A 13370-nucleotide genomic window follows, 5' to 3' on the forward strand; every position below is an offset into this window, starting at 1 on the left:
TTGATAATTTATTGATAAACAACCCTGATTCAACGTTGCCAATTCTACCAGGCCGCGGCCTGGAGTTAAAGGTGGCTGTGATTATGCTATGCCACATTTAACATTTCATAAAGGTTGCCACAAATTCCTGAGTATAAGCTATGGCAATATAAGATGAAATCCCACGGATATGATTCAGGTATATTCAGGCATAGTAGACTTAACCAACAACAGTTTTCCATCGATATCTATTACTTCAATCGATAATCGATGCAGTTTTCTCAGGTTATTGGCGTTATTGTATTCGACCACACTCGACTTACCCTAATAAACAAAGCTAGAGAGAGACTAGAGAGTAAAGTGAGCTCAAGTTCAGTTCAGTTCATTGCATGCATGGGTCCTAAAGTAAGACAGACAGCAATTTGGCGTTCAGGAGAAAAATATAAGCCGGGAGTGCGGGAACCGGGAAGATCATTTCGTAATTTACTTTTACTTTACTTTTACCATTTATTATTACTTCGACTTCGATTTCGATGGTTTTCCAGCCAATCCAGCCTTCATTGCTTCATTCTCATCTCATTCCTTCACTTTCATACACAACACAATTACACATTTCATTTGACAGGCATTCCGTTGTCTCGTCAAACAAAATTAATTTTCTTTCTTTGTATTTTGCATTATAGTGACAGGATAGGAGGTTTGTCAAATTAATTGTTAAAGATTGGTATGTTATTAATATTTTACATCCTTCCAAAAATAATTGAACTAAACAGTCAACACTCAACAGTCCCTCCCTGTGCTTGTTTGTGCTAGTTGGTCCTGCCCTGTGGTACAGTAACTTACCTGTCACCTTTGCGGATTTGAAAGGTGTAAGTAAGTAACTTAAGTCTTAGTCTTCGTAGTTCTTTAATTGCAAGTCTTAACTTAAGTTTTTTTTTTTTTTTTTTAAATAAGGCCTATTTGCTAAGAATATTCTTGATTTTCTGGTTTTCACATACGCAGAGGATACGCATCCGGTAACCGGAGGCGTCTGGCAGTTACTGTCATAACGCAACCTAACCAACCAAACTTGTTGATCATGAAAAAATCGAATGAAGGTTAAATTCTGTTCATAAAATAAAATTATAAATGCCAAAAATTCTAACAAAAGATGTACAGTTAAGAAGAAATGTCATGTAAAGCAAAATCTTTGACAAAAAGTTAAAGTTACCCAGGGATTCGAACCCAGGACCTCTTGCATACTAGCCGAGCACTATCCACTACACCATGCATGAACATCGATGGCTATATAACGTATCGTTGTTGTAATGGCGTTCCGGGCCCCCACAACCCGGTGACGTCACTACCGGATGCCTAATCCACGTCTGGTTACCGGACGTGTATCATCTATGTTTCACATATGCCTTGGCCTTAGGGAAGTTTTAACAGTCTTCTTGTGGATTTCTTAGCCTATGTTGGGAATAAATTAACCTATGTAGGCTACTGTATGTCGCACGATAAGACTTATGTAGGTCCGGGACTGACAGTGAGTCTTGTTTTCGTTTTTATATCCTTAGATGCCAATAACACCATCCATTCAAATTCATATGGACAGTCTACCATAACTTAATATCCAAAGTTAGTTAACTTATGTAGGCTAGGGTAGGCCTATATCTTAAAGCTAATAATATCCTTGAGAAAACCGTAAGCCGCACACCTATCAACCACATAAGATAAATGACAACACTTACACTTACAGGTAGCCTAACTTGAATCACAGGTCTTATAGGTAATATATTATATTACCCCGAAAGTAAGTTAGGATTTTACCGAACGAGTAACTTATGGTTGTTCCCGGGTGAGACAAAGTCGAGTGCGGGACTACGGTTAGGCCTACCATACAAGTATGGTAGGCGTAATCATATTTTGGACGAGTTAGGTAACTTATGATAGTTATCGCCATACCACTCTAAACTGACCTAGGCTAACAATAAAAAAACAAACTTAAGAATCGGTTATATATTCCCACCGACAAAAGGACTTGACAATCACTAGGCCTACGCATAACTTCTAAGTTAAGAGAAGCTATTTTTTTGTTTATTTATTCGTTGACTTATTGCCGATAATTATAATCAGCTGGTGTCCAGTATAAATTGATTACAGTTATAGTAGTACGCAGTGCTTGATTGGTAAAAAATGAGGTTCGGTTCTGGAACTGTAATCTATTTAAAAATGTAATCACATCTCTTTCGGAAAGGTAAAAATATTGTCACAAATCTGTGACAATATTTCCACCTCATTCCCCCACAAATCAAGCACTGGTGGTACCTACGTAATGAAACTCCATTTGATTAATCAGGCGGCAAACAGCTGTTTTCCGTAGGCCTACTAATTTCATGCGTGGTGACTCTATTAAAACAGTGTAAGTTAGTGAGGCAAAAAATATAGTTTTTCAATAAGCCGTCTCCTAAGGGCACGGACCTCAATTAAAGGGGTGTATTTAATCACATTTAAAATATTGAAGATGCATCAGCTGTCGCATTTGTTTTATTTAGTTTGTGTAGGTAGGCCTATTGTTTACTTTTTCCCTGAGTTAATCTTTTGATTCTCTTAGGCCTATAGATTGTTTACATCATGACAAAGTTATTGACTTAGTTTAGGTTTACACAATAGATTTTCATTAAAATAAGCAATAAATCTACAATAATAATCTGTCTACAATTGAGATTTGCCTGTATAGTATAATTCATGATAAGTGTGTGTATAAACTGTGTTTTTAAAGTATGTTTGGTTAAACAAATTGTTCTTTTAAGAATATCTTGCCCCGTTGCGTAGCACGGGCAGAACAACTAGGCTAGTTTAAATATATCCATGTGTCAGCTCAATAACTTGATTGAAAAATCATCCGATCTTTATGAAATTTGGTACAAATATATAAACTTACGTTTTAGAAAAAGTTTACGAACTAGCTTGATTAGAACAGGTGTTTTGGGGGGATTTTAAGAATCAAATTTGGTTTCTACTGACACCCTGCAGCTTATTGGACAGTTTTCTAGAGACCTAACACACCAATCTTCATTTGCTTCACCAACCAAAAGATTGGTATGCCAACATTGAACGTTCTGACATTATTAAATAAATTTTCCATACTTATCCTTTAAATATAAATTTCACTGCATTAACTGTAAACAAGTAAACAAAGAAACAAATACAGATAGTTTGTTTTGAAACAGCAGTTAAGTTAAAATAACATTCATTTGGAAAAAGAACTTGTCACCTGTAGAAGGAATTCAAAAGTAAACACACTAGAAAGCTAGTGACGTAATCTTTTTATTTACCCATGTACTGTTATCCGTGATAAATACCCACCCTCATTGAATCTATATCCATCCTAATTTCCCATATTAATTTATTCAAACTATAGTCTAAGATCAGGGCCTGATTACCCATTAGGCTAATTAGGCTGGAGCCTAGGGCGCCAGTCAGCCAAGTGTTTTAGGGGGGGGGGGCGCCAGACAGCTAAGTTGGGACCGGGGGCGTGAAAAATGTTTTATTCCAAAAAAGGATTCGCGCAGATAGGGAATGAGGCGGGGAAGGGTGGTTCAGCAGATTTTCATAATCATCTATATATTTAATACGCGACATGAAACTTTGTGAACAATAAGGCTTTTTTGTTTTAAGATTTAACCCCACATATTATATACCAAAATGTTCGTCTATGTGTGTAGATGTGCAAACTGGCTTTAGATTTTCGAAATATATCTTTTGAAGGGCGTGGGCTACCCTCAAAGTTCCTTCCATAAGGATAACATTGTGATTGATTTGAATGTTATTATATTCTGAAACATATGTCAATAAATTAGTAAAAGAAATCCCAGCTGTTTTGTTTGGTTTTGAAATGAAACAGTTTGCATGTTTTTAAAAAATAATTAGAAACCCGGCAAAGAAATGTTACCTATAGGACACGACGGGAGAAAAGTTTTACATTTTATTTTAGTTTAAACATGCCAAATACCCGACGATAAAGAAATATTGCCGGTCAGACACGGCAAGTCAACATACGGCAAGCAATGCAAAACGTAATGAGCCCAGACGAGGAGCTGGAACAGTTAGTGGCAACGTGTACTTACAAAATTACACTGACAAATACAAGAACTCATCAGCAGCATTCACTCGGCGAGATGGCATTAAAATGTCAAAAATGTGGTGTGCTACATTTGAAAGAAGAACAAAGAGGACAAGGCGAAGGATTTTCATCATGCTGCAATAAAGGAAAAGTGAATCTACCACCATACCGAGAAAGCTATTATATCCAGAGCCTACCAAATGGAGCAAATCATTTGATCAGAAACTACAAAGAGAACATAAGATTGTACAACTCTGCGCTCGCAATGGTCAGCACTCGAGCTAAAATTGAAGAACATAACGGTGGAGGGCCTTTCATTTATAAGGTGCACGACACAATTCATCACTCTATTGGCACCTTTCAACTGTCAGAAGGGGAGCATCCCACATATGCCAAAATTTATATCTACGACGTCAAAACCGCTGTTCGAGAAAGAATGCTAAACAAAGCTAATGGCTCTTGCAGCACTGAACTCATGCACATTTTGACTAAACATTTGGTTGATATTAATCCATTCGCGCAAGTTTTCAGCATGATAAGCTCCGTCCTGCAAAATACTCCTACTGAACAGCAAAAAGAACTTAGAATGTATCAGTTTATAGCCAACGATCGAGCTCAAGACCAACGCCGATACAACGACGTAACTTCTACGTTGCTACAATATATCCTAATTTATTCGTGCGAATTCGCACGGGTTCACCTAGTTATATTTATAGTAATAATTGAATGTAAAAACATTTTACGATACTTTTTGTTGCAGATAAATATAGATAAATGATGTAAAACTAAGTAATTCTATCTAAAGACCCTAATAAAATTGTATTAGGCCTAGGTGATTAACAGAGTTGACAGACATCCCTGTAGACCAATGCAGAGAATTCAGGACCTTCAAATAGACCGTTGCGAAGATATAAGCTTTTTAATAACATTGGAACACCGAAGCAAATATGCGACGTCAGTCTATTTTAATGTGATCAGCTGTTGTATAATACGACAGCAGTCTATGGGTAGAAACCGGTCGTCGCATATATGAGTCGCTGGTCCAAAGGAATGAAAAATTTAGTATTATAGCCGTAGCGAACGTGTTAAAAATGTTAATATTCTGGATAACTTGCAACCCCCAAACTCAACAACCTCTGGGTCTAAAAATTGTCAAGTCAGTGAGGTTTTACTGTACAGTATATTCATATTTATATATTACATTTTATGATTTTTTTCATAGCACATTATTTAAATCTGTTTGAGTGCAATTTAAAGCTGGTGTATTATTGTATTAAGTGTCCAAAAATCAATAATGTATGATTTATGAAGCAAAACACAATAGTCTAGTAGGTTTTGTTGTGGCTCTCCTAAGTTAACACTGTCAATCAAACAACGTCATTCAATGGCGGAGAACTAGGTAGGCCTATCAAGAATGGTATTAAGCTTGATTATTCAATTTCCTACCTATTTTTATGAGTCTAAGAATGATCTAAGTTTACTAATTTCATTATATCTTTTCATTTTGTACAACTGTAATATATTTGTTTCAGCATAATGGAGAGTGATATGACAATTTTTAAAGACTTAAAAGGATTATCTTCTGAAATAGAAAGCAATTTAAAGATTTTAGAATTTGAAGTCAGTGATGCAACAAAGTTACTCTATGATTCGGATAACAAACTACAGTCAGACTCCAAAGGCATCGTTGTTCTGCAAGAAATTTTGAAACAACATACAAAAATATGTGTAAGTTAATTTTACCATGACATTTTTCAATCAATTGTCAAACACTTTTTAAATCTGCTAAACCATTAGTAGGAAATTAGTTAGTAAGCCTATCTGCCAAATAATATTTTAGACTTACACATTTTTCAAATTTATGTTAGAGAAAAGTTTGTCATCTGATGAGTCAGTTGATCATTTCCTTTTAGCGAATTTCCCATATAGGGAATAAGCTATTACCATAGTACTCATGGTAAGACCTGGACCCGGGACCGATTTACTTTTTCGTTTTGAGGTTCCTAAAGGCCAAAAAAACCATGCGTTCAAATTCATATACATATATATATACAGGGTGGGGCAATGAAATCGCCCCAATTTATAAGTAGTACAAACTCAATAATATTCCCCCTATGGATATAAATAGCACATCAAAACACAGCTTATCTTTTGCCATTTAAACTCAACAAAGTCATTTTTCAATTTCTTAAAAACAAAATCCTGCAAGTGACATCCTTGTCCTACTTGACATTCATTTTTAGTCACTTGAAAACTCCATTAAATACTCCTCCAGCATTTCTTCTGGAATCACTTTAGTTTTGGACAATTCTTAGCTTCGGTTCAAGTAAATCTGTGGGGTGACTTTGAAAAACCTCGAACATCAAGTAGGTAGCTTATTAAAATAACCCCCCCCCCCCCAAAGAAAAAGGAGCCAACGTAAAGCTTTCAACAACAAAAGCTTCCTGGCAAATCTCTTTGGACTTTGAGTTACTGCGACTCACACTCTTTCCATGTTTGCTGGTGTACAAAAAGTTTCGCGGCAACCACTGATTAAACGTTTAAACGTTTATCCTAAATAATTTTACCCAGTTCACCATGGTTTTCCAATCTGGAACAGCGCCATTTTGACCAAGGATGGAATTTGGTCCAAACAATCTCTGGGTTTTTGCACAAGAATCACTATTTTAACATGTTGACTGCGGCCTACTGCTTTAGCAGTAGCGCGGCACTGACACTGCTCGCAGCCTACTGCTATATCAGTAGTGTGATGGCCTGCCAAACATTGTGTCAGTATGAGCCCAGCACACGGCCGAGAATGTTGTGATTGTTGCCAGGCTGTAGCTTAGAATGCGAGCTTTATTTTGGTGTAGGTTGGTATTAAACATTCCTGTAAAATCCCGTCTGGCAATGCTTTTGTCCTGTTTTCGGGGATTTTCTCTATTTGAGCCATATTACAAAGACTCTGGTTATTGATCCTGGCAGTGCTGCTCCCTTTGGGTGTTTCAGTGAACTAAGTCTACTTTCGGGTAACGCAGAACATATCACCACTGCTCTTTTGTGATTCCAGGGTGTCTACCAACCGGGAAATCCGGGAAAACCGGGAATTGTACTTAAATTTTTACTGGCCATGAAATGTACGGGAATTGTCCTTAAATGCCAGACAATGTCCTTAAATTTTTAATGGGCCATAATTTTATTGATCACTAGTTGGTTAGGAGCACATAAAAGGTTTATCAGATGTTTGTTTACATTTTCATAATTTATTACTAGAGTAATTATGCAATAAAAATCTCATTAACAATCTCAAACCCATTAATATTTTATCACGACAATCAAGTGTCGAGTCAAGTACTTCCAAGAACTGTTGACTCAGCAGCTAGCTCATAAAAGTTGTATCACTTTTATTCCCTTACAACTTCTTTTAGCGAATTTCCCTTTAGGGAAGTAGCTATTACCGTAGGTCTCATGGTAAGACTTAGGCCCGGGACCGGTTTACTTTTTCATTTTGATGTCCCCAGAGGCCAAAAACACCATTCGTTAAAATTTTTATATATGTATATACAGGGTGGGGCAGAGTGGACTCCCTAGTTTCAATCAGTCGCTGAAGAGCGTGCGCGCGAGTTAGCGGAGTGGGAGAGGTTTCATGTGGTGGGGGGAAAGATGCCATTGTTAGTAGTCACCATGCCATAAACTGGCGAGCATCATGGTTTTGTAGTCAAAACGTTCTTTAAAAATAAGGATAGTGTGGTGGCGACCCAGCGTGCATTTCGTAGACGGTTTGGTTTGAATTGTCATGATAGTGTTCCCAATGCTAAAACCTTAAGGAAATGGATTACAAGTGTACGGGCGACCGAATCTGCAACTGAGGTTTACAAAGTTCGACCAAGGACCTTGGAAGCCCTTAAGGAAGCAATTGTTGATGTTATCACTGGAATAATGCCAGATATGCTGCGTAGAGTTTTTGAAAACTTCATTGAACGGCTGAATATGTGCATCCCTCGTCAAGGTCTTCACCTGGACGATATCATTTTTAAAACTTAATGAAAAATAAATGGCATTGTATTTAGATTTCAGAAATAAAAAGCTTTTGTAATAATCTTGTATGGTTTTTATACAGTTAACCGATCAAATCAGGGAGTCCACTCTGCCCCACCCTATATATATAGATATATATATATATATATATATATGTGTCCGTGAACACGATAACTTGAGTAATTTTTATCCGATTTTGATGAAATTTGGTTTAAAGGTGTAAGGCGGGATTAACTTGAATGAGTTCGCGAGCCAGCATGATCGGACCATGGGAACAGGGTTTTATGGGGTAAAAATTGGTTTTTCTCACTTTTGACCCTCAAAACACAAAATTTCCCAATTTTTCTCTAAACCTTCTTAAAGAGCTTAAAAAAACAAACAATTCAGTATATCAAAGTGTTTTTGTACGGTTATTGGTTACGGAGAAAACTAAAAAAATTGTAAATTTAAAATTCCCATGTTATTCTTATGGAGAATATTGTAAAATGTTGTAGTTTGCTTGTTTATGGATATCTTTTAATCAAACTTGGCAAATATATTCATTTTCTACTAAGCAATAATTATTTTACTTAAAATACACACTTTATTAGTTTCCTTGTAGCAGCAAACCTAGGTACCCGTTAAACCTAATGTTATCTACAATCAATTCAGCCAAATGGAAATTCGCTTAGACGGCAGGTTTGCTGCGGCGGGGGTATTTTTTATTACTAGGGTAATTATTATTAGATCCCAAACCTATTTTATCGTGAAAATAATAGCTTTATAATGGCTGTTAAATTTCACTTCTTACTTACTTTCGGCTTGAAGATTCAATTTGCCGCGGCCAGTGCCTAGTGCCATAAAACTGTTTATGGTTTCATATTAAACATGTAAATAATCTACAGTCTTATTTTGTAAGTTAACCACTTTTTTATGGACATTTTATCTTTCAATTGACAAAACCACAAGCATTGTTGTTTGCATTAATGTTTTATCACTATGTAGGGCTGCTTGGTTTCAAATTATGTCATTGCATTTTCTGTATCTTTGTCTTATGTTGTTGGCTATTCAGGTTTCAATGTTTTTTGTTTCCCATATATTTATTTATTGAGTTGTATGCTTTAAGCAATCAAAATCTTATGTGAACTAGAATGATGATAGTAACTTTGCTGCTATTATAACCTCATTGTTTGTTACTCAGTTTATATAGGCCCTCCTAAATAATTAGGTTTAGGCCTGGGTATTTTGATTCTTGAAAGAGCTGTAAAATATATTAAGAAAATGTAATTGAGTAAACAACTAATGATTGCTATGTGTCGATATTAACTTTACAAATGAAAGTACAATAATCTTACTCTGTGCTTATTGCTTATTAATAGCCGCTTACCATACCTTGATTTTGTATTAAGAATTGAGTTACAATATGCATTAAAGATTTTTTTTCAAAAGTAGTCGAGAACCTAACGTTGTGCCAGGGCGAATCATGACAAATTAATCCGCCTGGATCGGATAAGCTATGTTATGAAGTTTACTTGACGGATGGAGATATTTGTCGCTATCGCAGGAGACAATGATTGCGTTTCTCTGTTACACTATAAAAGCTTTACCTAAAGTATAGGTAGGCCTATGTTTGTTTACTTTCAATAAATTTCTATTTTGTAATTTTTAACTCTTATCTATTATTATTTACTTTTCTCTCTGGTACAACTACAGTGAATAACAAGATTAATACAGTTTGACAAATCAGGAAAATTATTCGGTAGGCCTAATGACACCGACAAAGGTTACGGCAAAGTGTCCTTAAATGTACGGGAATTGTCCATGAATTTTTTATCCAGAATGTAGTAGACACCCTGGATTCGTTTTACTGAGATATTTCAATGCCAATAGCGATCGCTGATTCAGTAGCGCGCCGGGGCTCCGTCCGCAGTTTAGGAAGCGCCATTGTAAAGGTTTTCAGTAGTAAACAAGTTAAAAATAGATTTCCACATCAAAATCTCGATCAGTGTTAATAGTAAATAGGAATGAATGAATGAATGAATGAATGAATGAATTCTTTATTATTTCAATACAGAACATCAGATTGAATGGTACAAAAAAACGATTTATGAAATATGAATCCCCAAATGGGCTATATGCCTGTGGTTGGGGATTAAGTCAATCATCCGCACAAAAAAACAATAATTTAGGCTACATTCAAAAAGGAAAAAATATATATATATATTGTACACAGAATTTGTATACAAGAAAAGGATAAATAAGAAAAAACTAGTTTACAAGATAAAAATATACAAAACGATACAGTGTATGAAAAATTAATGCACGCATATATCACACGTTCAGTTTGCACGTTAAAAATGTAGGAAATTATCCCATTAGAAATACACATAATTAGAATTGCCCGAGACTTGGCACATGCATTCCACACACAATGCCCTTACACATTCACACAGACCACTCATACCTCACAAACTCACAAAGAACCTACACTCACCACAAACATACATTCACAGCCACTACCTTCCATAGTACCCGCCCCGGGACCCACAGGCAGCTGGTAGCTCTTATTAAAAAAAACGTCACTGCACTGTCCCTGTGGTCCAGCCTAGCGGGGTACCCATGGCACACCCACCCCCCCCCCCACACACACACACACGCACACACACACAAAACACACAACATACACGCACGCAACGGCATAGATTACTGCAGTTGTTCATGAAATGATAGTAGTATCTATATGTACATGGAGGTGAAATAGTTTCTTATTCTATGACGGCCAACTTCTAGTAGCCATTTGTCAATAATTTTTTTGTATGTACGTAGACTGCAAGGAGGGGGATTTTACAATTAGTGGAAGTTGGGAATAAATTATGTTTGCAAGATAAAAAGACGAAGTGCTGTTTATTGACTTCGTTAATCTAGGGGGAAAATACATTCATTTCTTACTAAACTGCAGTATTAACATTTTACAACAAAACCACTTTTTTTACCCTCCCTGTTGCAGCAAACCTAAATATTCGTTAAACTAATTCTATTTAAATAGGGAACACATGTGATATTTATAAGGAGACACTTAAGTGTAAATCCAATCAGGCAAATGGAAATTCGCTAAGTCTGCAGGTTTGCTGCGGTGGGGGTATTTGTATGTATTTTGAAGAGTCTTCTGAATCTTTCTATTTTGTAGATCTTACGAAGTAGATTAAGTATACTGAATGTTAACTCTTTCATTAATGACGTGTTGACTTAAATTTAGTAATTTTATGCATTCGTTTTGATCTTAAGTTTTGTTCATAGCACTGTATTTGACAATTTCACCTGTTACGTCAGCTTTGCTGAATTTTATGTAACGTAATGTGAAAATAAATGATTAGTCCAAGCAAACTACAAAAACAGACACAGGGATCGTTAAAAAAATTTCAACTTTTAGTATGTCACTCTGCACACCCAACACTACAAAATAAAACCATAAAACGTTTACTTGCAATTTGTTTAAGGTTATATCCTATATTTCTCTGACTAGATTGACTATTGTCTATTGGTTGTATGCCTGAGGGTTAAGGAGAAAATTCTTATGTAGAATAATAAACTATTGAAGTTTGCTTGTTTATGGATGTAAATTCATTTTTGTTGTTTTTGCCTCTTGATCACAATATATATACTAGAGGTTAAAATACCTTATAATCCGTCAGTGTGATAAAAAAGTCACCGATGAAAGGCGACCGGTTTCAACCCATCAAAGGGGTCATCATCAGGCGTTGAATGGACACATAATTACTCCAAAGAGGTTGTCATAAAGTCAATAAATACAAAACGAAGAACAGTTAAAACACTAAACACATTTTTACAAAAACACGTGTGGCCACAAATTGACTGCGCGGCGGACGGTATGTGCACATTGAGTTACCTCCTTTGATGGGTTATGTCACCCCCTTTGATGGGTTGAAACCGGTCGCCTTTCATCGGTGACTTTTTGATCACACTGACGGATTATAAGGTATTTTAACCTCTTGTAATAATGGATATATATTGATTGAATTTGGTAAATCTATTCATTTCATACTAAGCTGGCAACATTTCAATAAAAAGACACACCTTATTACATAATTACCTTTCCTGTAGTAGCAAATACAAGTAGGCATACTCATTAAAATTAATGTTATTTAAATAGAAAATTAATCTAAAATTTTTAAGAGAATATTTTTGTGGAAATCTAGCCAAGTAAATGTAAATTCGCTTAGTCTGCAGGTTTACTGCGGTGTGTGAATAAGAATAAGAATGTATTGTTAACTTTGTGTAAGTACGTTAGTACGTTGTGTACATGGCCATATTTAGGAAAAAGCTGCACTTTTTTATTGGAATGTGTCACGTTCTGTGGTCATAGCTGATGCAATGGCGTACCCAGGATCAAAACTAGGGGGGGGGGGGGGGCAAGAGTGTACTTGAAACAGGGGTCGCTAGAGGTGGCCCACCGGGGGGGCTTGGGGGGTACGGAAAACCCCCCAGTTTGGAGGGAAAATTTTAAAAACAATATGCTGAAATTAGCGTTTTTACGCTATTTTGAGACATTAATATAACAAACCTAGCTCGATAATCCAGTGTTTATAAATTCTTAGTTTATAAAGTGGCTTTATGTCCGTCAATGGGGTCAGGTCAGGTTGCTTAGCTTTACAATACACAAAAAATAGGTTTATATTAATTCATTATACTACACAAAGTTGTTAGTTTATATATATTGCAAGAAACTGGTCTGTTTACAGTATTACTACTTTTTGATTTTTTTTTATTCAAGAAATAACTCAGAAACTAATGAAATTTGATAACATGTGTCAAAAAATGTCATAACAAATCTGTAAACTATCTTACTCATATTTTCACATACTAATAACATTTTTCTTGGATCTCAATTTTTTTATACCTTATCTGGCTTCTAGGGAGGGGGGCAGCCCTTTCTGGGTACGCCCATGATAAGATAAGATAAGATCTTTATTTCCATTAGATATTCTTTTGAATACATTGGATATGTCAGGTTACAATATATAATCTATACAATAATAAATTGAACAAAGGGCTTACCCATCTTACACAAAATCATTGCAAGTCAATTTTTTTGTCAAATATTCATCAATTGAGTAGAATGTATTTGCAAGTAAGAACCTAATTACAACAGTTTTAAATTTAATAATGTTCATGTCCCTAATAGCAAGGGGTAGCTTATTAAATAACCTTATGGATAGTACAGATGGCTTTTTCATTGATTTACTTAATCTAACATAAGGCAATTGTAAGT

General features: G+C 35.8%; 1 protein-coding gene across 1 annotated transcript in view; it reads left to right on the top strand.

Annotated features, from left to right (window-relative positions):
• Positions 1 to 1879: 1879 nt before the first annotated feature.
• The window catches only part of LOC128983243 (uncharacterized), a 73844-nt gene continuing 62353 nt past the window's right edge, over positions 1880 to 13370 (top strand). The window contains exons 1-2 of the mRNA XM_054402477.1: positions 1880 to 1897; positions 5617 to 5812. Coding sequence (XP_054258452.1) covers positions 5621 to 5812 — 192 coding nt within the window. The 5' untranslated portion in view covers positions 1880 to 1897; positions 5617 to 5620. The remainder of the gene's footprint in view (positions 1898 to 5616; positions 5813 to 13370) is intronic.

The sequence above is a fragment of the Macrosteles quadrilineatus genome, unplaced genomic scaffold, assembly GCF_028750875.1.
Source record: "Macrosteles quadrilineatus isolate MER2022 unplaced genomic scaffold, UCM_ALF_1.0 Scaffold_1__1_contigs__length_201487025, whole genome shotgun sequence".
NCBI classification, from domain to species: Eukaryota; Metazoa; Arthropoda; class Insecta; order Hemiptera; family Cicadellidae; genus Macrosteles; species Macrosteles quadrilineatus.